The sequence below is a fragment of the Hylobates moloch genome, unplaced genomic scaffold (genome assembly GCF_009828535.3).
Source record: "Hylobates moloch isolate HMO894 unplaced genomic scaffold, HMol_V3 SCAFFOLD_13, whole genome shotgun sequence".
In the NCBI taxonomy this organism is placed as follows: domain Eukaryota; kingdom Metazoa; phylum Chordata; class Mammalia; order Primates; family Hylobatidae; genus Hylobates; species Hylobates moloch.
This window is the reverse complement of record NW_026652288.1, coordinates 80,973,576-80,998,334: the sequence shown is the minus strand read 5'-3', so window position 1 is coordinate 80,998,334 and position 24,759 is coordinate 80,973,576. Positions and strand designations below refer to the sequence as shown.

Genomic DNA, 24,759 nt, shown 5'->3' with positions numbered 1-24,759 from the left:
AGCCTGGGCAACATAGGAAGACCCAGTCTCTTAAAAAAAAAAAAAAAAAATTAGCCAGTTGCAGTGGTGTACATCTGTGGTCCCAGTTACTTGGGAGACTGAGGTGGGAGAATCCCTTGAGCCCAGGAAGTTGAGGCTCGCAGTGAACCGTGATTGCACCACTGCACTCTATCCTGGGCAAGAGTGAGACCCTGTCTCAAGAGTCATCTTCCAATAAGGCAGTCTTCCCTTGAAGAAGCCTGATTAACCTGAAACTCAGAGATACCCACATGAACTATCCCATCACAAGAACTGTTTCAGTATGCATGTTAACATGGAGTACCAGAAATGACCGCATCAAATTTCGTACTTATGAAATCTATTTTATTTATTTATTTTGTTTTGTTTTTGAGATGGAGTCTCGCTCTGTCACCCAGGCTGGAGTGCAGTGGCATGATCTGGGCTCACTGCAACCTCCACCTCCTGGGTTCAAGCGATTCTCTGCCTCAGTCTCCTGAGTAGCCGGGATTACAGGCGCCCACCACCATGCCCAGCTAATTTTTTGTATTCTTAGTAGAGACGGGGTTTTGCCATGTTGGCCAGGCTGATCTCAAACTCCCGACCTTAGGTGATCCCTGCTCCTCAGCCTCCCAAAGTGCAGGGATTACAGGCATGAGCCACTGAGCCCGGCCAGAAATCCATTTTAAATAATAGAACTCTGTAAAGGTACAGCACTGGAAAATTGATTCTTATTCCTGTACTACAATCAGCTAGACTATACCCCATCCCTACAGTATTTGTTAGCATACTAGCTAGATACCGTTCTACAGCAATACTTTGCCAAATTTGAGGTCAGGAGTTCGAAACCAGCCTGACTAAATGGTGAAACCCCATCTCTAATAAGTACCAAAAAAATTAGCTGGGCGTGGTGGCGCATCCCTGTAATCCCAGCTACTCGGGAGGCTGAGGCAGGAGAATCACTTGAACCCAGGAGGTAGAGGTTGCAGTGAGCTGAGACTACACCACTGCACTCCAGCCTGGGCAAAAGAGTGAAACTCCGTCTCAAAAAAAAAAAAAAAAGGAAGATCAGCTTGAATTAAATGAGAATTTCTTTTCTAGACATCATTTGTTAAAAAACAAAGAAAGCTCCTCTTTAAATAAGTGTTATATCTGAAACAATTCTAGATGTACGCCCAAGAAATCAATTGTTTCCAGATTTTTTAAATTAAAACTACTAAAATTGGCCCTATCCAGTGGTTCACACCTATAGCACCGGAATTTTAGGAGGCCAAGGCACGAGGACTGCTTGAGTCCAGCAGTTCGAAACCAGCCTGGACAACACAGAGAGACCCCATCTCTACAAAAAATATTGTTTTTAATTGGCCAGGCATGGTGACGCATGCCTGTAGTCTCAGCTACTCAGGGGACTGAGATGGGAGAATCAGTTGAAGATGACAGGTTTGAGGTTCCTGTGAGCTATGATCCTGCCACTGCACTGCAACCTAGGCAACAGTGTGGGGCTTGTCTCAAAAAAAGAAAAAGAAAAAAATATAAAATTACTAAAATTGATTTATATATTTCAAAGTTTTTCCTATAATGAATACTGGAATCTCAAATCTTCAGAATATCAAGCAAATTCTAAATTTGCTCGAAGACCTTGACTTGAAATCTGACTCAATTTTGATCATTAAGTTCATTTCAAAACCCTACAGTTTGATTTATAAGAGTAAGTTTTATCTTTACTCATGAGCCAAACCTAGCATCTATTTATTTCTGTCTCTAAACTTCAGATGCCACCTTAAATAATTGCTAGCACATTCCTTTATTTTTAAACAGTCATCCCTCTTAGTTCCTATTCTTTATTTTATTTCCTAGTCTTGACCAACCCAGTAAGAGTCAGACTAGAGCTTCTAAGGAATCTTAAAGATCATCTAGCATAGTCCCCTAGCCAATGTCTGAATTCCCTATTTAAAATCCCTGTTAAGTGGCTATGCAGACTCTGCTTAAATAGCAGCTTGAGGTCAAGAACCAGCCCTACCTTTGTATTTTTAATACCTAGCACTATATGCCTAGCACATAGTAGGGACTCAATAGATATTTGTTGAATTAATTCTGAATGACAGTGCAGCTCATTAATTCCCAAGGTAGCCTTTTACAAGGTTATTCTGCTACCACAAAACTCCTGGTCTGTTTCACATTTGATGTCCTCCTACTCCATGAAGCACTAAGCAAGCCCAACAGTTTCTAAGGCTGCATTTTATCAGAAATATAAATTAAACAATACAAATGATGGGGACACGCACAACACTAACCATGATAAAATGTTGCAAACCAATTTTACCTAATATGCTGTGGTAAGCCATAAACACATTTATAACAAATTATCCTAACTGTATGTTAAAAACAATTAAGAAAAGCACAATGTTTATGATACAACAAAACATTCAGAAGCATGCCAGATTTTCTCATCTATTCTGCATTTGTGTCAACATACAAATTAGGTTTTCAAAAAAAGAACAATATAATTAAATGGCTCAGCAGTAATGCTACTAATCAGGAATAAAAAATTAGATACCAAATTATGAGTATCTACTGCCTGGTATCTTACCTTTCAACATAGTAATCATTTATTTTTATGTGTATTTAAATATTAAAATACATTATATTACTTGCCAAAGAAGTGGATCATTTAGTAGCTTAAGTTAGAGCCTTAACATTTCAAAATGCTCTTATCACCCACTTTCCCCATCATTATTTACCCCAAAATGAACAGATAGCATCCTCATTTCAAACACATAAGCAAAATTTCAGACACATAAATTTCATTCCAAAGGTTCTTTCTCTTAGGTCATAAAACTCCAAATAATGTCTATGAATGCACAATTTAAACAATTCCAAAATATACAGTAAAAGAATATAAAATAAGTAAAAACTAGGAAACATTTTATGAAAGTTTCCCTAAATTTCTGCACCTTCCTATGGTTATTCCGTATACATGACTCTTTGATAATCAGATTTCCTAATGAAGAACCACTGTATTTTAGTGATATGATGCTATTTAGTCTCATAATGAAAAATAATTGAGAGCTTGATTTCATTTACAAAAAACTTCTTGTCACTACTTTCTAAATACAAAAGCAATTCCACCTGCTCAGCATTATTCATACAAATACTCGAATTTATACCAAAAAAAAAACCCTTTAAAATTCCTAGACTTTTTTTTTTTTCCCTTGAGACAAGGTCTTGCTCTGGGGTACAATGGTATAATTATAGCTCACTGCATCCTCCAACTCCTGGGCTCAAGGGATCCTCGTGCCTCAGCCTCCAGAGTAGTTAGGACTATTGGCCCGTGCCACCAAGCCTAATATTTTTTAATTTTTTTGTAGAGACAGGGGTTGCACCATGTTGCCCAAGCTGGAACTTATTTTCAATACTAAATTTTGCTTTTAGGTGGCACTCTAATTTTTAATTACAGCATCAGATTACTATTTTGATATTTAATTAAGTCCTAATGACAAACATTAATGAACTAAAGAAATCAAGATAATGCCTCAAAACACTAGTGGGAGTTCCAAAATTCCAACAAAAATCAGAATTAAGCCTTTTTACAAATATATGAGCCAGAAGGCCGGGCACAGTGACTCACACCTGTAATCCCAGCACTTTGGGAGGCCAAGGTGGGAGGATCACCTGAGGTCAGGAGTTCGAGACCAGCCTGGCCAACATGGTGAAATCTTGTCTCTACTAAAAATATAAAATTAGCCGGGCATAAAGGCTGGGTGCAGTGGCTCACGCCTGTAATCCCAGCTACTTAGGAGGCTGAGGCAGAAGAATCGCTTGAACCCAGGAGGTGGAGGATGTAGTGAGCCGAGATCACACCACTGCACTCCAGCCTGGGCGACGTAGGAAGACTATCTAAAAAATAAATAAAAATAAAAAAAATTAGCCGGGCCTGGTGGTGCACGCCTGTAGTCCCAGCTACTGAGGGGGCTGCAACAAGAGAATCGCTTGAACCTGGGATGCGGAGGTTGTGGAGGTTGTCGAGGTTGCTGTGAGCCGAGATCACGCCACTGAACTCCAGCCTGGGCGACAGAGTGAGACTCTGTCTCAAAAAAAAAAAAAAAGTGAAAATTATTTCTAAAAACAGAATTTTTAAAGTGCTATAAGTGATAAAGATTTTTAAATTTGTGTTCATACGACAGAAGCAGTAGTGTAGGTTGGTAAATTTAATAGTCTGTCTCCCTAATGGCATATTTACACAAGAAATAAAATACAATGCATATGAAATGCACATTACTTTGTTCTGACCCAAAATAAATCATTAGCAACCTTACTAAACACATGACCGGATACACAGGAAGTGACTATATCTCCTCAGGGTCTTTTTGCTGTGTATAATACTAAGACATTCAAGTGGTCAATAAATGATTTCAGAAGTATAAAGACACCCTACCAGATAGCTGCCAACAACTCTTACTGAAAGAAACAGAATCCCTCAGTACACTATTAGGTTTCCTTAATACTTCCAACATGTTGAGTAAGTGTTTCAACAACTGAAACAGAACAGTGTTACAAGGTAGCAAATAGCTACTTAGAGATTTTAAGGCTTAGTCTTGGGCCTCACTTCATTGTAATCAATAGAATTGATCAAATTAATGCAAAACTGGGACGGTATGATCTAAGCATCTGCACTAACTGATCAAAAACAGATCGTCAGGAGTCACAGCAATGGCTGTTGTTTCCACAGGCTGAAAGATCATACCACCTACCACCTCACAAAGCCAGTTTTAGGTTTGAGATACTTAAAAATGCTCACAGAAAATGCAAAGGCTCAAGTTCTTATAATAATTTTGCAACTCTTATTTTGAGTCCTTAATGGAAACAAAGCCATGCAAAGTTGGTAATATAACATCCCCTTTACAACTTGAAGGAAGAGAAACACACTGAAAAAAATCCTGTTAATCCCGTGACATTTTATACTGAAGGTCTGTGATGCCCAATAAACTTAATACTGCAACTACATAGAAATCTCAGTGTCATACACATTATTTTCCACTGAAATATTTATCAAAAATTTTAATCTGTATAATTCTAAGGCTTTACTTTTCTATCTCATTTTAGCATATATGCTTAACAATTTGCAGTCCTGGATTATTCTGGCCTTCAAATAATGTAAATTGGCAATATCAAAATGGAGCTTGACTAATCTTACTATGTGCAATGTCCTCTATTTTCCATTTTATTCTACTTCAGGTTTTTATGTTTTTTAATGCTGGTGACCCACTAAATTGATTTCATGACCCTCCTGGCGGTTTTCAATTGAGGTTCTCAGGAGAATTTAAAATGCCCCAAGGCATCCATTGTATGTAATGAATTACCTTCTCTCCAGTGCATTTAGAATGGTACCAGTACCATCATAGGGAGAAATGACAAAACCAGCACTCATTTTCTGTAGTGCTTAAATCTCTCCTTATGGAACCCTGCTTGAGATGGTTACATGAATGACAAATTGCAGTTTGAAAAACACTGCTCTAAATGAACTGTCTTAAAATTAGTCCAAAAGTAGGCCAGGCGCAGTGGCTCACGCCTGTAATCCCAGCACTCTGGGAGGCAGAGGCGGGCGGATCACAAGGTCAGGAGATCGAGACCATCCTGGCTAACACTGGTGAAACCCCATCTCTACTAAAAAAATACAAAAAATTAGCCGGGTGAGGTGGCGGGCGCCTGTAGTCCCAGCTACTCGGGAGCCTGAGGCAGGAGAATGGCGTGAACCCTGGGGGGCAGAGCCTGCAGTGAGCTGAAATCGCGCCACTGCACTCCAGCCTGGGTGACAGCGAGACTTGTCTCAAAAAAAAAAAAAATTGGTCCAAAAGTATTATTCCAGTAACTACTCCTTTTGTTTTTCTTTTTCTTTTTTTGAGACAGAGTCTCACTCTGTTGCCCAGGCTGGAGTGCAGTGGCACAATCTCTGCTCATTGCAACCTCTGACTCCTGGGTTCAAGCAATTCTCCTGCCTCAGCCTCCCAAGTAGCTCTAATTACAGGCTTGTGCCACCATGCCCAGCTATTTATTATTATTATTATTATTTTTAGTAGAGATGGGGTTTCACCATGTTGGCCACGCTGGTCTCGAACTCCTGACGTCAAATCATCTGTCTGCCTTGGCCTCCCAAAGTGCTGGGATTACAGGCGTTAGCCACTGCACCAGGCCTACTACTCATTTATTAATACTTATGCACTCTAGAAATGCTTTTGCACAAACACAGTTACAATTACATATGCAAATGAATAACTTCCAGAGGCAGTTATCACATGGTGCAATTATGAGGAAGTTGTGTTTTCTTCTTTGTACTTTTTCAGTATTTACTACAATGGGCCTATATTGTTTTCATAATCACACAAAAAAATTTAACATAGAATAGAAAAAGCATAAAAGTCTTAAATCATCTTTATTAAGTTTTGTTTTGTCTTTTTTTTGAGAAAAAACAGGGTCTTGCTCTGTTGCCCAAGCTTGGAGTGCAGTGGTGCCATCACAGCTCGCTGCAGTCTCAACCTCCCCAACTCAAGTGATACTCCCATCTCAGCCCCACAAGTAGTTGGGACTACAGGCATGCCCTACCAAGCCCAGCTAATTGTTTTTTTTAATCTTTTGTAAAGACAGGGTCAAACTATGTTACCCAAACTTTTAGTAAGTTTCTTAAGCTTTTTAATTCCTTGTTCCCATAAAAAATGCAAAACATGTACTTTTAATGCCATTTGAAATCTCAAAATAAATTCAACATCACAAATAAAAACGAAATGCTGGTTTGTTTTAAAACTAAACCCGTTTCCCTCTTCGAGAATCACTGGTAACTTTATAGGGCCACTTAGACTTCACTGTTATCCAAACCTTTATTAGGCATCTACCACATTCTAGATTCGAAGACTGTAAGATGAACTCCTGCTCTGGGGGGGGGCCTCTATCTAGTCTTTACATTACATATTTGTATGATCCACTATTAAGTCTAGATATCATGAAACCAAAAGGACTCCAACTAATTTTATATCTTTCCTATTCATTCTTCTTTCTGCCTAACATAATGAGTTAGTGATTGAAGCAAACCACATCTTATTTTTTTTTTTTTGAGACGGAGTCTCGCTGTCACCCAGGCTGGAGTGCAGTGGCCCGATCTCGGCTCACTGCAAGCTCCGCCTCCCGGGTTTACGCCATTCTCCTGCCTCAGCCTCCCCAGTAGCTGGGACCACAGGCGCCTGCCACCGCGCCTGGCTACTTTTTGTATTTTTAGTAGAGACGGGGTTTCACCATGTTAGCCAGGATGGTCTCGAACTCCTGACCTCATGATCCACCCGCCTCGGCCTCCCAAAGTGCTGGGATTACAGGCGTGAGCCCCCATGCGCAGCCGGAAGCAAATCACATCTTAAAACAAGATGCATTGTTTATATATTCTTTTGCTTTCTAGAATCTAATAAAATCCTTATTTTATGTAATATGGACCCCAGTAGAATAAAATTCTATGTGTGAACAAAATACAGATTCAAGCAATTACCAAAGCTATTCTCAAACAAGTTCTACACCTTTACTAGGAACAAACTGAGTTCTGGCTCCACAATCACTTTCCACTCCCAGAATTCTAAAGGGATTAAAATTAGCCCAATTCGCTGGGTGCGGTGGCTCACACCTGTAATCCCAGCACTTTGCCTGAGACAGGCAAATCACCTGAGGTAAGGAGTTCGAGATCAGCCTGACCAATATGGTGAAACCACATCTCTACAAAAAATAAAAAAATTAGCCAGCCGTGGTGGCACATGCCTGTAATTCCAGCTACTAGGGAGGCTGAGGCATGAGAATCACTTGAACCCAGGAGGCAGAGGTTGCAGTGAGCCAAGATTGCGTCATTGCACTCCAGCCTGAGCTACAAGAGCAAAACTCCATATCAAAAAAAAAAAAAATTAGCCCAACTCTTGATTACTTCTTTGGTTTCCCAGTGGCATAAATGCACAGCTACAAGAAAACTACTGGCTGACTATGATGATCCAGGCCTACTTGGAAAACATGGAGATCTCTTTTTTGTTTTTCTTCTTTAAAGTATCTAAGTTTTTTCCCATTTCTCAAACAAAAAGGATAAACTTCTAACTTTTAAAAATCATATGCTAACAATTCTATTTTTTAATAATAAAAATAGAGACTCTATTTCCTAAACCACAGGGGGCACTATTTGCAAAGCCACACTAGAGATTTCAAAAAAAAAAAAAAAAAAAAAAAAAATGCCAGGGATAGGGAGGGTCCACATATCCTGTTATTAACAGAATGAGCTCCAAAAACTTGATTACTCTGAAATTATAAAAGTCATTTTGTAAAAAATGAGAAAGGCATTAAACAAAACCTTATCCAATCTAAGCAGGTCTGTGTTGGTCTCCATCATTCAAAGCCCCAATGTGGTATCAACCGAATAACTGGAATGGGCACTATCTCCAATCAATGTACCTTTTTGGGTTACAAGTCTAAAATAATGAAATAATTCAGAAAATACTTCTATAATAAAAAACTGTTTCACACTTTCTTCTTCTTGCACACTTCATTTTAGTAAGCAAATATCCAACTAGTGTAATTACTGTGTACAAAAAAACTATGAGATACATTTGAACCCAATACTCAGTTATCTTGTTTGTCTCAGAAATATAATCCTAGATAAGAAAATGTTTGAGGAAAGGAGGACTCCTCAAATACATAGTATTTCAATAGTAGTTTGAAATGCCATCCTACATTTCTGCAGTAAAGGGTCTTAACTTCCAAAATGCTCATTCTCTTGTTTGATGAATTATATTAACAGTTTATGTGCAAATTGTATCTGTTTAAAGGTTACGCCATCTTTAAAAGAAAATCCAAATATTCTAAAATACAATGTAGTGTTATTTTTCAAAAATCTATTCAGTTAAAAAAAGAAAAATTTAATCGAGTGCCTTTGACATGCCAGGCTTTGAACTCGGTTCAAAAAAAAATAGAAAAAATACTCTCTAAACTAGTAGGAACAGTTACTAATTTTAGAAAGTTAGACAAAAGTATTCATACTGGTCCTTCATATGAGCACAAATACTTCATTTGACTCTCACCTTATCCCCACTTGATCAAAAGTTTTGCTAATCGCAAAATGTAATCTATATCACTGGGGTAGCAAATCACCATCATATCCACCACAATTATTACTAGATCACATTCTGTCCCAACACTATTCTTTGTAGTTGCCCATTCTACTGTTCCTTATCTCATTTAGGTTTACACTGACAAATACGCTGTGTAATACAAGTATAACTGAAAGCTTGCAAGAGGGAAGAAATATTTTGTACTATTATTACTCCAATGATCTCTACAGAAATGAAGAAGTGAAATGAAAATGCAAAATTAAACTCTGAAACGGCTGACACGCTTTCAGGGAAAAAAATTTTTTTAAGTTGCTATCTTTAGGTCATCTGTTTGTATCATAAGTAATCTATAGAGATTTTTCCCCCCAAGTAGATTAAAAACTAAAATATTTTACTTACCTAAGAGTAGTCCAGTCTAAATGTTAAACGTTTAAATTTTAGCCGGGCGCGGTGGCTCACGCCTGTAATCCCAGCACTTTGGGAGGCTGAGGCTGGTGGATTGCCTGAGATCAGGAGTTCGAGACCAGCGTGGCCAACATAGTGAAACCTCCATCTCTACTAAAAATACAAAAAATTAGCTGGGCGTGGTGGCAGGCGCCTGTAATCCCAGCTACTAGGGAGACTGAAGCAGGAGAATTGCTTGAACCCGGGAGGCGGAGGTTGCAGTGAGCCAAGATTGCGCCATTGCACTCCAGCCTGGGCAACAAGAGCGAAACTCCGTCTCAAGAAAAAAAAAGTTTAAATTTTAATATATAGAACTTATAAGGGTATATATAGTTCTTAACTTAGTAAAGTGGAGACTGTCAGCCACATGCTACAATAGTGAAGAATCGGCCGGGCGCAGTGGCTCACGCCTGTAATCCCAGCACTTTGGGAGGATCACGAGGTCAGGAGATTGAGACCATCCTGGCTAACACAGTGAAACCCCGTCTATACTAAAAAAATAGAAAACATTAGTCAGGCGTGGTGATGGGTGGCTGTAGTCCCAGCTACTCGGGAGGCTGAGGCAGGAGAATGGCGTGAACCTGGGAGGTGGAGCTTGCAGTGAGCGGAGATAGCGCACTGCACTCCAGCCTGGGCGACAGAGCGGGACTCCGTCTCAAAAAAAAAAAAAAAAAAAAAAAAAAAAAAAAGTGAAGAATCACCTACAACAAATGACCACTTCCAATATGTTTGGAAATAATCTTAAGTAAACATTACTCTTGAAATTTTATTTACAAATGATTAATTTGTCTGTTGATCTTTTTTTCATAGAAATGTAATATTCAACAAAATTAGAATTAGATCAAACATTTTAATTTTCTATTTTTGTTTACATAAACTTGATCTACTTCTGATTTTGCTGAATATCCACTGAAGATGTGAAAAAGAATCAGGAATGTGATGTTTGCATGTATTTATACAGTTTAAAGTACAATAACGATTATTCCAATAAAAAGCACAAAAAGCTCATATCAGATAAGTAGCTTGACAACATTCTGCAGAACAACATAGGCAGATCTAAAATCAAGTATATATATGTGTGTGTGTGTGTGTGTGTGTGTAGGGGTGTGTGTGTGTATATACATATATACACATACATTTTTTTTTTTTTTTTTTTGAGACAGAGTTTTACTCTGTCACCCAGGCTGAAGGGCAGTGGTGTGAACTCGGCTCACTGAAACCTCCACCTCCTGGGTTCAAGCCTTTCTCCTGCTTCAGCCTCCCAAGTAGCTGGGATTACAGGCATGTGCCACCATGCCCTGCTAACTTTTGTATTTTCAGTAGAGATGGGGTTTCGCCATATTGGCCAGGCTGGTCTCGAACTCCTGACCTCAAGTAATCCATCCACCTCAGCCTCCCAAAGTGCTGGGATTACAGGCGTGAGCCACCACGCCTGGCCTAAAATCAAGTATATTTCTTATGGCGACTTGAGTAAGAGTTATTAGCTATATTTAATTAAGTTGTCTCATTTCAAATTATAATTTAATTATAAGATATTACAACTTATTAACATATATTAAAATGTATTAATATATTACATATTTTATAATTGTAAAATAATTAAGTTGTTTCATTTCAAACAACTTACTGAGTTTCAGGACTTTTTTTAATCCAAAAGCAATATAGATTACATAAACTATATAAGCATGTCAAATCATGTCAGTATTCACACTAAATATCAGGTCCTTTACATAACACGTTAATATATTTAGTACAGTCTTAAAAAAAAAAAAGGCCAGGTGCAATGGCTCATGCCTGTAATCCCAGCACTTTGGGAGGCCGAGGCAGGTGGATCATCTGAGGTCAGGAGTTCAAGATCAGCCTGGCCAGCATGGTGAAACCCCGTCTCAACTAAAAATAAAAAAATTAGCTGGGCATGGTGGCAGGCGCCTGTAATTGCGGCTACTTGGGAGGCTGAGGCAGGAGAATCGCTTGAATCCAGGAGGCGGAGGTTGCAGTGAGCCAAGATCGTGCAATTGCACTCCAGCCTGGGCGACAAGAGCGAAACTGCATCTCAAAAAAAAAAAAAAAGCCTAGTCTGACTTTTTAAAATGAGCTCCCTCTGGGTCAATTTGGCTTGTTTGGCAACCAACTCAATGACCCACAGAAGAAAATAAAAACTGTTCCTCAGTCAAGGACTATCTCATTCTCAGTTAAATACCTTAGTATTTAAATTTATATGCAGGTTAAAACAGAGTTTGAGAACCATCATACAGGCTGAATATCCCTTATCAGAAATGCTTGGGACCAAAAGTATTTTGAATTTCTGATTTTTTCAGATTCTGGAATATTTGCACGATATGGCAGTTAAGCATCCCAAATCCAAAAACCAAAATCTGAAATACTCTAATGAGCATTTCCTGTGAGTGCCATGTCAGCATTCAAAAAGTTTTGGCTTTTAGAGCATTTCAGATTTTGGATTTGGGATGCTCAACCTGTACTAAGGTAAATTGATAAGAAAAGTTAATGTTTCTCAAAATTCAGTTTCTGCTACTAACATGTGCTTCAGGGGCAAATAGTGAAAAATTACTAAACTTCGAGTTAGAAAACCTGTATTCAACTCCTGATTCTGGTTATACAACCAGGAGCATGTGATCCATCTAAGAGGGGGAAATATTGTCATTCGCCTTCCTTACAGACCCTAAAAAATAACTGTACTTCACAACGTTCTGAGTACGTTTTTAAAACGTGAAGTGGTAAGCATAATAAAACAACCACTGAAGTGCGTATTAAATATGAACCAAAGAAAACAATCTTTCTTAAAGTATGGCTGTTTGAAATTTTCTTAAATTCCTTTAAATTTCTCAAATTCACATAAAATTACAAGCAATATCAAAATACACCACAAACACTAATTCAAATACTGCAAAATGTAACACAGCAAAAAGATCAGAAAAAAATCTCACACCTTCCTAAAATAAAAAATGTATTCAAATTAGTGAATTCTGGGACAAAAAGGGATTACATCCCAGACAAAGGATGGTATCAGTGTTAACCAAACCTCAGCACATTGTTTCAGTTAAGTAAATTAATACATCATCTTTTTTTTTTTAAACCTTTATCATGGTTCTCAGATGTTTTTCACATAAACACAGCAAGAAGATTAGGAAAAGTAGTTTATCCAAAATACACTTATGTCAGACTAATAATTAGACTGGGACGGGCCGGGTGCCATGGCTCATGCCTGTAATCCCAGCAATTGAGAGGACGAGGAGGGCGGATCACCTCAGGTCAGGAGTTGAGACCAGCCTAGCCAACACAGTAAAATCCCATCTCTACTAAAAATACAAAAAACTAGCTAGGCATAGTGGTGGGTACCTGTAACCCCGGCTACTTGGGAGGCTGAGGCAGGAGAATCACTTGAATCTGGGAGGTTGCAGTGAACCAAGATCACGCCATTGTACTCCAGCATGGGCAATAAGAGCTAAACTCTGTCTCAAAAAAAAAAAAAAAAGACTGGAGCAACAATATCTGGCAAATGTGGCCTCCAATAGACATGTAAGAGTAGAGCACCGCTGGGCATGGTGGCTCATGCCTGTAATCCTAGCATTTTGGGAGGCAGAGACGGGCGCATTGCCTGAGCTCAGGAGTTCAAGGCCAGCCTGGGCAACACGGTGAAACCCCCTCTCTACTAAAATACAAAAGAAATTAGCTGGGTGTGGCGGTGGGCGCCTGTAGTCCCGGCTACTCTCGAGACTGAGGCAGAATTGTTTGAACCCAGGAGGCAGAGGTTGCAGTGAGCCAAGATCGTGCCACCACACTCCAGCCTGGGCAACAGAGCAAGACTTGTCTCTACAAAAAAAAAAAAAAAGTACAGCACCTAATTAGCTTGGGGGCAAGATGTCACAAATATCAAAAGGGGCATTCCACATTTTGAAATATAATCTCTGAGCACAAACTTCAGCATGGGACAAGTCCAACTGTAAGCAAGTTCTACACTGAGCACTGGCTTGAAGTCAATCCTGATTTAAAATTAGTTAATAGGCCGAGAGCGGTGGCTCACGCCTGTAATCCCAGCACTTTGAGAAGCCAAGGCAGGTGGATCACCTGAGGTCAGGAGTTTGAGACTAGCCTAGCTAACATGGGGAAACCAGTCTCTGCTAAAAATAACAAAAATTAAAGGGTGTGGTGGCAGATGCCTGTAATCCCAGTGACTCAGGAGGCTGAGGCAGGAGAATCACTTGAACCCAGGAGGCGGAGACTGCAGTCAGCCGAGATCGTGCCACTGCACTCCAGCCTGGGCAACAAGAGTGAAACTCCGTCTCAAAAAGAAAAGAAAATCAGTTAATAACTGCACCTGAAGAATATAAACTTATCTAACAGCCACTGGCAAGAAATTTCAAAGTGCTGGTCTTCTGGAAGTAGCAAGCAGCAAACTACCATAAATAAGTCTAAAATTATTATCTTCATTAGGTTAGGCTTAACCAATGTCTTAAACTACACTGTTAACTAAATTTCCCTCAAAACCTTAAAGGCACCAGAATAAAGCGCAAGGTCCCAAGTCTTAAGGACTAGTCCAAGCTCTAACTTTGCTGTGAATAAACCTTCAGTCAGTCATTTAATGTGCTTTATTCATTTATTCTGTAAAATAGAAAAGGGCAAAGATATTTCAAGGAATCAAAACGAATAGTGGAAAAATTCAAAGTTCCTAAGGGAAACACAGCCAACCTCTTGTTAAGAATTAAATAAAATTATATATGTAAAACTGCTCAAGAATAATGCTTGCCACATTTTAAACACTTAGTGTTAGGAACTGTTATTATACATCAATTTTAGTCAAATAGGAAAAAATATAAAACAACGTGATCAACAAACTGAGTATTTAATAATCCCAATCTTGTCCATTACCTAGGCATTCAAAACCTTGGAATGAAAATAATAGTTTAGCCTACTAGATAATGCAGCAGGAAAAATAAAATTATGATACCTTGGCTGATAGGTGGTTGTTTGTGTTTTGTGTGTTTTTTTTTATTAGGAAATGGAGTCTTACTCTGACGCCCAGGATGGAGTGTGGTGGCGTGATCTCGGCTTACTGCAACCTCCACTTCCCAGGTTCAAGCGATTCTCCTGGCTCAGCCTCCTAAGTAGCTGGGACTACAACCACACACCACCATGCCTGGGTAATTTTTTATTTTTAGTAGAGATGGGGTTTTACCATGTTGGCCAGGATGGTCTCAAACTCCTGACCTGAAGTGATCTGCCCGCCTGGGCCTCCCAAAGTGCTGGGATTGTGAGCCACTGCTCCCACCTGTTGATAGGTTTTTTGTTTGTTTTGTTTTGTTTTTTGATGGAGTTTCCCTCTTGACGCCTACGCTGGAGCACAATGGCACAATATTGGCTCACTACAACCTCTGCCTCCGGGGTTCAAGCGATTCTCCTGCCTCAGCCTCCTGAGTAGCTGGGATTACAAGTGTGCAACACCACATCCAGCTAATTTTTGTATTTTTAGTAGAGACGGGATTTCACCATGTTGGCCAGGCTAGTCTCAAACTTCTGACCTCAGGTGATCCACCTACCTCAGCCTCCCAAAGTGTTGGGATTACAGGTGTGAGCCACTGAGCCCGGCAGGTTTTTATATTAATATTTTACTAGTTTAAAATAAACCTTTTCTTTTTCTTTTTTTTTGAGACGGAGTCTCGCTCTGTTGCCCAGGCTGGAGTGCAGTGGCGCAATCTCGGCTCACTGCAAGCTCCACCTCCCGGGTTCACGCCATTCTCCTGCCTCAGCCTCTCCGAGTAGCTGGGACTACAGGCGCCCACCACCACGCCCGGCCAATTTTTTTGTATTTTTAGTAGAGACGGGGTTTCACCGTGGTCTTGATCTCCTGACCTCGTGATCCGCCCGCCTCAGCCTCCCAAAGTGCTGGGATTACAAGCGTGAGCCACCGCGCCCGGCTTAAAATAAACTTTTCCTTACTCTGTCATTTTTTTTGTTATTCCTTTCAAATCACAAATTCTTCAAATACATTCTTTTCCATTTGTTTCAAATATTGAGCAAGCCTGAATATCCAAGCATAGAAACATCAGAAATCACAGGTGTATCTCTGAAAAATGCTGTTTCGAGCCCACAGGAATCGTGGCCATTGTACCATTTGCAAATGGAGGTAACACCAAAGAGCAAATTCTCGATTCCTAGAAAAACAACAGATGTAGTGGTCAAGAAGCAGGATGTGTGCAAAAGAGAGTAAGAAAAAGAAGCCCTGGCTGGACGCAGTGGCTCAAGGATGTAATCCCAGCCCTTTGGGAGGCCAAGATGGGCGGATCACAGGTCAGGAGTTCAATACCAGCCTGGCCAACATGCTGAAACCTGGTCTCTACTAAAGTTCAAAATAAAAAAAAAAAAAAAAAAAAGAAGCCCTAACTCCTCCACTCCCTGGCTACATAATTTTGGGAAAGTCATTTTATCTCTCTGAGCTTCATTCGCTTTATCTATAAAACAGAATAATAGTCTTACTTCTCTCACAGGATGTTTGGAAAGCCAAACGAGAAAACATACTGCAAAGCACTTTATGGCCTAAAAATTGCAATACAAATATATCAATCGGTATTTTGTTGTTGTTGCATGAGCAATGTTCAACATACAGGTTAAGTTACACACTAAACATAGAATTTTCATTTCAAAGTAAACCATTATTACCATTATTAAAAACTGATATAAAAAACTTGCCTTGGATTGATTTCTCTTTCCACTTCTCATGCTAAACTTCTCCTTCATTTCTTCTAAAATTATCTTCAATTTCTTTTCTTCAGGTGTTCCTAAGTATTTTTGGTTCACATGAAGATAGCAATGCCATTTAGCTGATTCAAAGCCCCAGTGGCAAGTTCTTTTGTCAGGTGATCTGTGAGAATGCATCACAAATGTCTGGGGTGCAAACATTCCACAACACTCCAGACACTGAATACATGGAGCATCAGGCTGAACATAAAACTGGGGTGCAAATAGACCCTGACATTTGCCTAGGCATTCATGTTCCACTTCAAAGGCACTGCCAGTTTCCTTTAACTGGGCCAATGAGTTTTTAGCAGGAAGTACGCTACCATTTTGAGGAAAAGTTCGTGGCCGCAATAAAGCATTACATAATCTTTGTGCATCAGTTAATGTAATCAGCCCACAGGATGGGGCATTGAATGGAAGTATGCCCAGTACCTTTAAGATATGAAGCTGGTCTGAAGTACACCTTGAACAATATATGTACAATTCATCACACACTGTATTTATTTGCTGGAGTGTAAATTCTCGGAGAACAGAATTTAAGACTTGGGGCAAACAGAGTCTCTTTTCTCCTCCAACTTGAAAACAAGAAATAGATTCCCCTTCCAACACAGTCTGAGTGAGTTCTGTGGAGCTATCGGAAGGGATGAGCAATGGGCCAGGAAGAACCTGAGGTGATGGAAGAGGCAGAAATACAGTAGGCGACATGCTTTCTTGGGAATGCCGAGCAGAAAATGCTGCTGGTCCACCCAGCGAGCTCTGACTACTTAAATGGAATTGTGCCAATGTGTGTTTCAAACTGGGATTTAAATGTAAAGTTTCAGGAACAGAAGTACAGGTTCGCTTGACATGCTCTCCATCAGTTTCCACTGGTGCTTCTCCATAGTCATCCAAGTGTTCCTTCTTAACTGTTGGCACCTTGCTTATCGTTTTTCCATTTGCATGAATGTCTGTTATCATTTTTTTCGCTGGGGGGCTGCCATCATCTCCCATCCCATTCAGTTTTTTAGTTGAGCCCTGAACCAAGGAGAAATTTGTCTGGAGGTTTTCCATGCTACACTCTTCTGTTAAATAATGAAGTCTGAGATTAGCATTTCTATTTAGTTGGTTATTTGAAAAGAGGAAAGTAATGAATGGATACAAATGCTTACCGTAACTTACTCTCAAACTTTTCAAAGCGAGATCCCCTTAAATTAATAAATTTTGCGACTTAGTTTTGGTTCTCCTTATAACCTGGTATAGTTTCACTGCAAATCCTGTAAAATTGTTCGTTTTGCCTCTAATAATAAAAAAAAGAGGCACACCTCTGAGGATGCCTTTGTTTTCCTGAATTCTTCAGATATACATATTAAAATAAAAGTTACCAATTTCTCAATTAAAGATGTCCAGGGTCAATGCAATGGTCTGGTTTGTGTTAAGCAAAACACATGAAAAGTTTATGCCATTCCTTGTGCCATAAAATCTAGACTCAAACACAAGTCAAATGATGCAACCAAATTTAATCTTTACCACCAAGGAGACCAAAAAGGAGGGCAGAGGGAGTATTTCCTCTAAAAATGACGGTCTGCTGGTCTGTGCTGAAAAACTGAAGATGTGTGTAAATCCTCACACCAGTAAGAACAGTCTCCGACTTAAAAAATTGCCCAGTTATCTTCAAGGATTATAGTTCATTCTTCTTTTAATTAATCTGGAAGAAGAGAAGGGGGGTGGGGGAAGAGTTACATTTGAATTTGCTCCAGAGGCCAAAGAGCCAATTTGAAACCAGTTTCTTTTTTTTTTTTTTTTTTTTTACGGAGTCTCGCTCTGTCGCCCAGGCTGAAGTGCAGCGATCTCGGCTTACTGCAACCTCCGCCTCCCGGGTTCAAGCAATTTTCCTGTCTCAGCCTCCGGAGTAGCTGGGACTACAGGCGCAAGCCATGACACCCGGCTAATTTTTTTGTATTTTTAGTAGAAACGGGGTTTCACCATATTGGTCAGGCTGGTCTTGAACTCCTGACCTCAGGTGATCCGCCCGCCTGGGCCTCCCAAAGTGCTGGAATTACAGGCGTGAGCCACCGCACCCGGCCGAAATCAGTTTCTTAATCTTAAACTGAGTTCACTTTACCAAGGTGAAGCTTGAGTGATTTCTTTAAATCTAGCACCAGTTTACTAGAAGAACATTCATTTAAATAGGAAAGCAATTTGGAGTTGGGTAAAGCGAGCAATAATATAACATAAAAGGCCATTCGAGTTCAGAATATGAAGACTCTTAAGCAGATCATCTCAATTAGTACCAGAGGCTTTCTCAGCTATGCCATTTTAAGAGAGGGAAAAAAAATCCATTACTTCATCTCCTATTTAAAAACAAAAAAACAGTTTCATCCAAAAAAATCAGATAGGAGTTAACATATCTACCATATGTAACTAAGTTACAATTTTAAGTGGATTAATTCAGCTAGTCCGTGTACACTATTTTTCTGGAATGACTGTAGGCAAAAATTAACTTTCTCTTAAAAAAAGGTTAGCGATTTTACTTAATGGAAGCCAAAAGCTATAGACTCCACGCCTGGGAATCTCCATCCTCGAACAAGACTAATCCGGGACAAAAAGCACAAGGCAGACAAACCTCACAAAGAATGCAAATGGAGGAAGAGGGGAAAAGAAAAGACTCTTTTTCCACTTCCTTCTTGAGAGAAAACCCAAAAGAAATCCAATAAATAGAAATTTTTGCTTCCCAAACTCTCAGCAATTTACCTTAAAACAGACCCAAAGGATTAAGGACCAATGCCACCAACCATCGTACAGACTTTCGTCCACCACAGGAACACACCTCACTCAACACAGGCCAAGAAAGACGGCAAGAGGCATGACCTAGAATGGTGGAGCCCCTAAAACCCTGAAGTTCTCCGCCCACTCAAAGCCACCCACCTGTCTCTAACACGGAAAGGGGGAGAACAAGGGACACGGGAAGCCTGGGGGTGGGTGTGCAAGGGGGTGGAAGGAAGTAAAGGGAGGAGTCCCCCCACCACCCCCCACCCGCGAGCCTGGGATAACCCCAAGTGCCCTCCAAACACCGCCCCCCCGCGGGGGCCGCGGGAAGGACTGTGGAAATCCCCCCCCCGCGCACCCTCTCCCTGGGAAGTTCTCGGGTGTCACCTCAGCGCCCCTAATGCTGCACCTCCCCCCTGCCAGCCCCGGGCCAGAACGAAGAGGGCACCAGGGCAGTTCAGGCGCCGAGCGCGGATCCCTGCGCCGCCGGGGGCTGACGGACGGGGTCGAGACCAGGGCATCCCCGCGGAGCGCTGCTGGACTGGGGGAGAGGGGCGGTGACGGGCGTCCGGGTCTCCGGGGTCCCCGTGGCTCCCGTCAAGTGCAGCGCCCTGCCCTGCCGGCGCCCACCGCCTGGGGCCAAGGAAACGTGATCAGCCGTGGAACACGCGCCTAGCGACCCCCTCTGGCCCCGACCCCACCCGGGACCCGCGCATCCAAACCCCCTACTTGGGCCTCGGTGCCCGGGTAAGCTCGACGAGCTTTGTGAATTCCCCACCGCCCCTGTTGCCGCCGTCGGGCTCCCAGGAGGGTGAGCGCCTCTGGCCTCCCGCCGCCTCCGCCGCGTCCCCGCCGTGAGCCGGAGCCGCACCTGTGCCCGCCGCCGCCGTCGCCGCTCGCCCGCTCCCTTCGGCTGTGCCGGCGCCGCTCCGAACCCCACACACATCGCTACACACAGCCCTCTGACGTCACCGAGTCCTCGGCCCGCCCACGTCACTGCGGAGACACACGGCTTCCCGCAGACGCCGCCGCCGTCTCCGGCCGCCCGGGGGAGAGCGAGGGCGGCGGGGAGGGGGAGGGGAAGGGAACGGAGCCAGCGGCGGCGCCGCGCGCGCGCGCGCGCCGCCGTCGCCACCGCCGCCACTTCGCGGCTCCCGGCCCCCTCGGGGACGCGCGTGCCGTTTGGCCTATTGTGGCTCCTCAGAGCGCCCCCCTGGCCCGGCCGTCTCGCGCGCGTGCCCCTCCCCCCAGGCGCGCGCCCGGCGCTTCAGGCCCCGCGCGCCGTCTGGGAAGCTGGCGCGCGGCGCTGTCTGCGGTGCACCCGGCGCAGACAGGATGTTCCCTCCCCACCCCACCCTCACCGCCGCCCTCCCTCCTTCCTTCCTCTAGTCGCCCAGCCGGCTGTCTGGGGCCACCGCCCCGCCCCCGCCCCCGCCCCACCCGCCGCTCTGTGGTGATGGGCCAGACCCGGGGGCGCCCTGGCCACTCGGACGCCGCGCAGCGGGGAAGAGGGGGCAGGGCAGCCGCGCGGTGCACTGTGCGCGACCCCAGCAGCCGGCAGGGCGGAGGCAGTGCCCGCCCGGCAGAGCGCCGCCGCCCGAGGTCAGGCACGGGCGACCCTCCCCCTGCGGGGCCGCAGCTGGGCCGCCCCGCCCCGGAGGCAGCCGGGCGGCGGCCGCCCTGCAGGGCCCCCGGGGCGGGCTCTGCTCCTCGCCCCCGCGGGACCTCCCTCCTGGGCTGCCCCTCGCCCCCGCGGGGCCTCCTGCCCGAGGGCCGCCCAGCCAGCTGCCGGCGCTCCGCCCCGCCCTGGCGGCCCCGGCCTCGCCCGGGCGGCCTCCACCCAGACGCCTTCCCCTGGCTGACCTCCATCCGCCATCGGGCCGGGCGGGAGGGGTGGCCAAAGTTCCGGCAAAACCGAGAGCAAACATTTCTGTCCCTACTCCCCAGCCTCTTGCCTCCACCCCACCAGGCTGCTGTCTCGGTTCCAGAAGGGAGCTATAAATTAAAGGTTTTTACAGTGTTTACTGAGGGTGTTTTTTTGTTTTTTTGTGTGGTTTTTTTTTTGGAGAGGGACGAGACGAGGTAGGAAAGATAGGACTCAAGAGCTTTCCGGCTGTGACCCTCTCAGGCGTGTAGGGTGGTCTTCCTGGTTCCCAGGGTAGCCGATTAGCATACTGAACTCTGCAGAGCTGCTCCGTCACATTTCGAAACACCAAGAAATCCCCTTTTCTCCACCCCACCACAAGATCAGGAACTGAAATAGTCCACCGAGTAGCAGTGCACAAAATTCAGGAGACTCGAGCTTTGTCCCTTCTTTCCCCATTTTCGTCCAATTTCTTCTAGTTTTACTGCTTCGGGTTGTTCCTATGGGGGCCCACGTTTGCAGTCGGCCGGCTGGAAATACTCTTGTGCTCGTAGGTTTTTATTATTATTATTATTATTTTTTCCTCACAACAGGCCTCCGAAAGGCTTACAAGCCTCTCAATCCCCACTACTCCCCGCACCCCCACCCAAGTTCCCTTCCTTAGGCCCCCACCGCCGAGCTCCCAGGTCGTGCCCCCTCTCCACCCCGCCCCCCCACCTTTTCTTCCTTCTTGACTGCCTCCTTTCCTGAACATGAATAATTCCACAGCACTTCCCATCTGTTATTGCCATAGAGACAGAAGCTTGGCAAAGATAATGATGTTCTGTGCAGAGCCAGTGGGGGAAAAACAGCATCTGCGAGTCTAGGGGGATAGATTTTCTAACTGTGAGAATATTCAGAAGGCCTAGCTGAAGATCTGATGTGAAGACTGGACAGTCCTGAAACTTGGCACCAGGTCAACTCTCAGCACCTGGCCTCCTGTGTCTAGCCAGAAGGAACAATTATTGGAAACCAACATGACTGGTTAATAAAAAAGTAATTCCAAAACTGCAATTATTACTAAATGTTTAGTAGTCATTTTACCAGCCATAAGAATAATTACTTGCTAGCATGTCCAAGGACCGAGATAAATTGGACAGTAAATAGACTTTTGAGAAATCAAACACATTAATCCGCCTGCCCGTTCTGTTGATTTGCATTCCTCAGAAATCTGTTTTTGAGAGATCTTTCATGCCTGTGATTTTATGTGCAATGGTTTGACAAATAGTGACCGGCAAATATGACTAGAACCAATCAAGTTTGAGGGCATTTATTTTTCCCGTATTGATCAAAGTACAAAATGCATCAAATTAAAATCATTTTGTCCTTGAATTCCCAAACCTCAAAGGTACGCGTTTGAAAGCAAGTGAAACCGAACGGGGTCCATTTATACATAGAGCTGAGGCAGATGGGGAGGCTCACAGGAAGGCACATTTTTGCAGGCCTACTTAAGGATTTTCAGAAGTTATCAGTAAAATTGATTGTATGTATCATACGACATTGAAAACAAATGATAATGGTTCTTTATTCCAAATACAGAATTGCACAGACACAGAAAATGCAGGCCTTAGAAAAAATAAGCACTGCGAGGTAATGAATTCTGTAATTCCACAGGCTCATGGTCTTCATCAGTGTTGAAAAGTCAATTAAAGGATTGGTCAACAAATAGTTATTAGGTGGATTTTGCATGACCTCCCACCTCACCTTCTTGGCTGCCAGCAGGAGTTGAGCAAGACCACCATGAGAGTGTGCTTGTCTGCGCATGAGAATTTCAAATGATTGGGGGTGGGGACTACCTATTGTTTCATCATCTTCCATTAAATAGTACAGATAGAAGATCCAAATTAACTGGTACTAGGTAGTCTAGAATGTCTTCTTCAGTAATTATGGCTGTCTGATAATAGAGACAAGAATGGAGAGGTTACAAACTCGCAGGCCAGCTCTGTTCTGTGACCTGATAAATAGTTTGAGGCAAATGCTTTTCTTTTGTCTCCATTTACTGATCTGTTGATAATGACCCACTAATATTAATTACAAAGAAGATGGAAATGAGAAAGGATAGGGTAAAATGCAAAAATTCAACATAAATTATTTTTATTTTTATGAAGGAGGGGGAAGAAAGTCAAATGTTAATTGAGCATGCAAACACTGGCTTCTGTTTGCATTTACACCTTCTGCTCTTTTCCAAAGAAAAGAAACCAGTTATGGTCTCTGATGGTCCTTCTGCCAAAGTCCTCTTTCCTTGAGCCTCGATTTTAAAAAAATGTGTTTAAAAGGTTTTGTTTGTTTGTTTGGTTAGCAGCAAGTCAAATGCTAGGAGGTCCTTCAGTTTCACAAAAGAATCTCAACCATTTCCTTTTCCATCTCATTTTTTTCCTGTAGCTTTTCGTTAATTTCTATTTTTCAGCATTATGATCTTTAACTTTATTTTTTTTTCTTTTGAGATGGAGTCTGGCTCTCTCGCCCAGTCTGAAGTGCAGTGGTGCTATCTCCCAAGTGGCCGGAACTGCAGGCGCGTGCTACCATGTCTGGCTAATTTTTTGTATTTTTGTCGAGAGGGGGTTTCACCATGTTGGCCAGGCTGGTCTCGAACTCCAGACCTCAGGTGATCTGCCCGACTGGCCTCCCAAAGTGCTGGGATTACAAGCGTGAGCCACAGCACCCGGTCTGATCTTTAACTTCTTCACAGCACTTTAATCATTTTCCTACCTGTCCTCTTCCCTTTACGCTTTACTCCTCCATACTTGTTTTGTGTTACTGTTACTGCCAGTGCACAGTATCTTCCCCTGGTTGAGTAGGGTTTCTCCTCTGGACTGCTTTCTCCTCTTATCTGCCAAGTCAGTACTGGATCTACAAGGTCCCTATTTGTACTTTTATACCTTAAATAAGATAAAAACCATATGCTTAAAAACTATTAACCTCATCTCCCTGAATAGTGTCATGCAGCACTTCCTTTTATTTTTTTCTAGCTTTTTTTTCTTCCTTTTCTTTTTTAAATAAGATAGGGTCTAGCTATGTTGCCCAGGCTGGAATACAGTGGCTGTTTATAGATGTGATCATAGCATACTGCAGCCTTGAACTCCTGCACTCAAGCAATCCTCCCACTTCTGCCTCCTGAGTAGCTCGGACTATAGGTGCATGCCACCATGCCCAGCTGTTTTTTCAGGCTTTAACTTAGGCTCCATGCAACTGGAAGGAAAGAGAAAAAAACAAAAAGGGGTAGCCAGAAATGGTAAAATAGAGAAAGATCATGTTAGAAATGTTTGAATTTTCAATATTTAAATTGCAAAAAATTCTAAAATCAATGTAATAGTCACATTAAGTGTATTTCATTATCAATTCTAGGAATTTCATAAGTGTTTAGGAAGTTAAGCAGTTTAATTTATTGCAAATCAGAAACTTTTTTCTGTGACGTTCTCCTGGAAAAAAAAAAAGGGAAAAACCATTATCTTGGCAACAGCTCTATGGTATTGCCAAGCTATGATTTGCAACATAAATTGAGAGATGCTGAATTAGTAGTGCTAGACTCTACGTAGCTCAAAGTGCTTCACTTATTCTTATGAGATACATACAAGAAGTCCCCTTTTTTAACAAAAGGGAAGTTGAGACAGAGTTTAGGTCGCCTGCTAAACCACATTGCTCATCGGTGATAGAACAGGCATTGGAACCAAATGGACTTGACCCACATCCACGGAGTTCCATTCGTTTTCTCAGTCTTCTTGTGCACATTCAAATAAGCTAAAAGGACTGCTTCAAATTATCAAAAAGAGCAAATATTAAAACTCACAGGTTGGG

The 24,759-nt window shown here is 42.5% G+C and overlaps 1 protein-coding gene across 3 annotated transcripts in view; it reads right to left on the bottom strand.

Annotated features, from left to right (window-relative positions):
• The window catches only part of SKIL (SKI like proto-oncogene), a 38,217-nt gene extending 18,103 nt beyond the window's left edge, over window positions 1–20,114 (bottom strand). Inside the window, exons 1-3 of one of the 3 annotated variants that reach the window (XM_058426496.1) lie at window positions 19,933–20,114; window positions 17,465–18,000; window positions 16,265–17,377 (exon numbers count right to left, since the gene is read on the bottom strand). In XM_058426496.1, the coding sequence (XP_058282479.1) occupies window positions 16,265–17,366 (1,102 nt within the window). In that variant the 5' untranslated portion in view covers window positions 17,367–17,377; window positions 17,465–18,000; window positions 19,933–20,114. Of the gene's footprint in view, window positions 1–16,264; window positions 18,001–19,448; window positions 19,568–19,932 lie in introns of those variants that run through there. The other 2 variants (XM_058426497.1, XM_058426495.1) reach the window with 2 other exon arrangements.
• Between the last annotated feature and the right edge of the window lie 4,645 nt (window positions 20,115–24,759).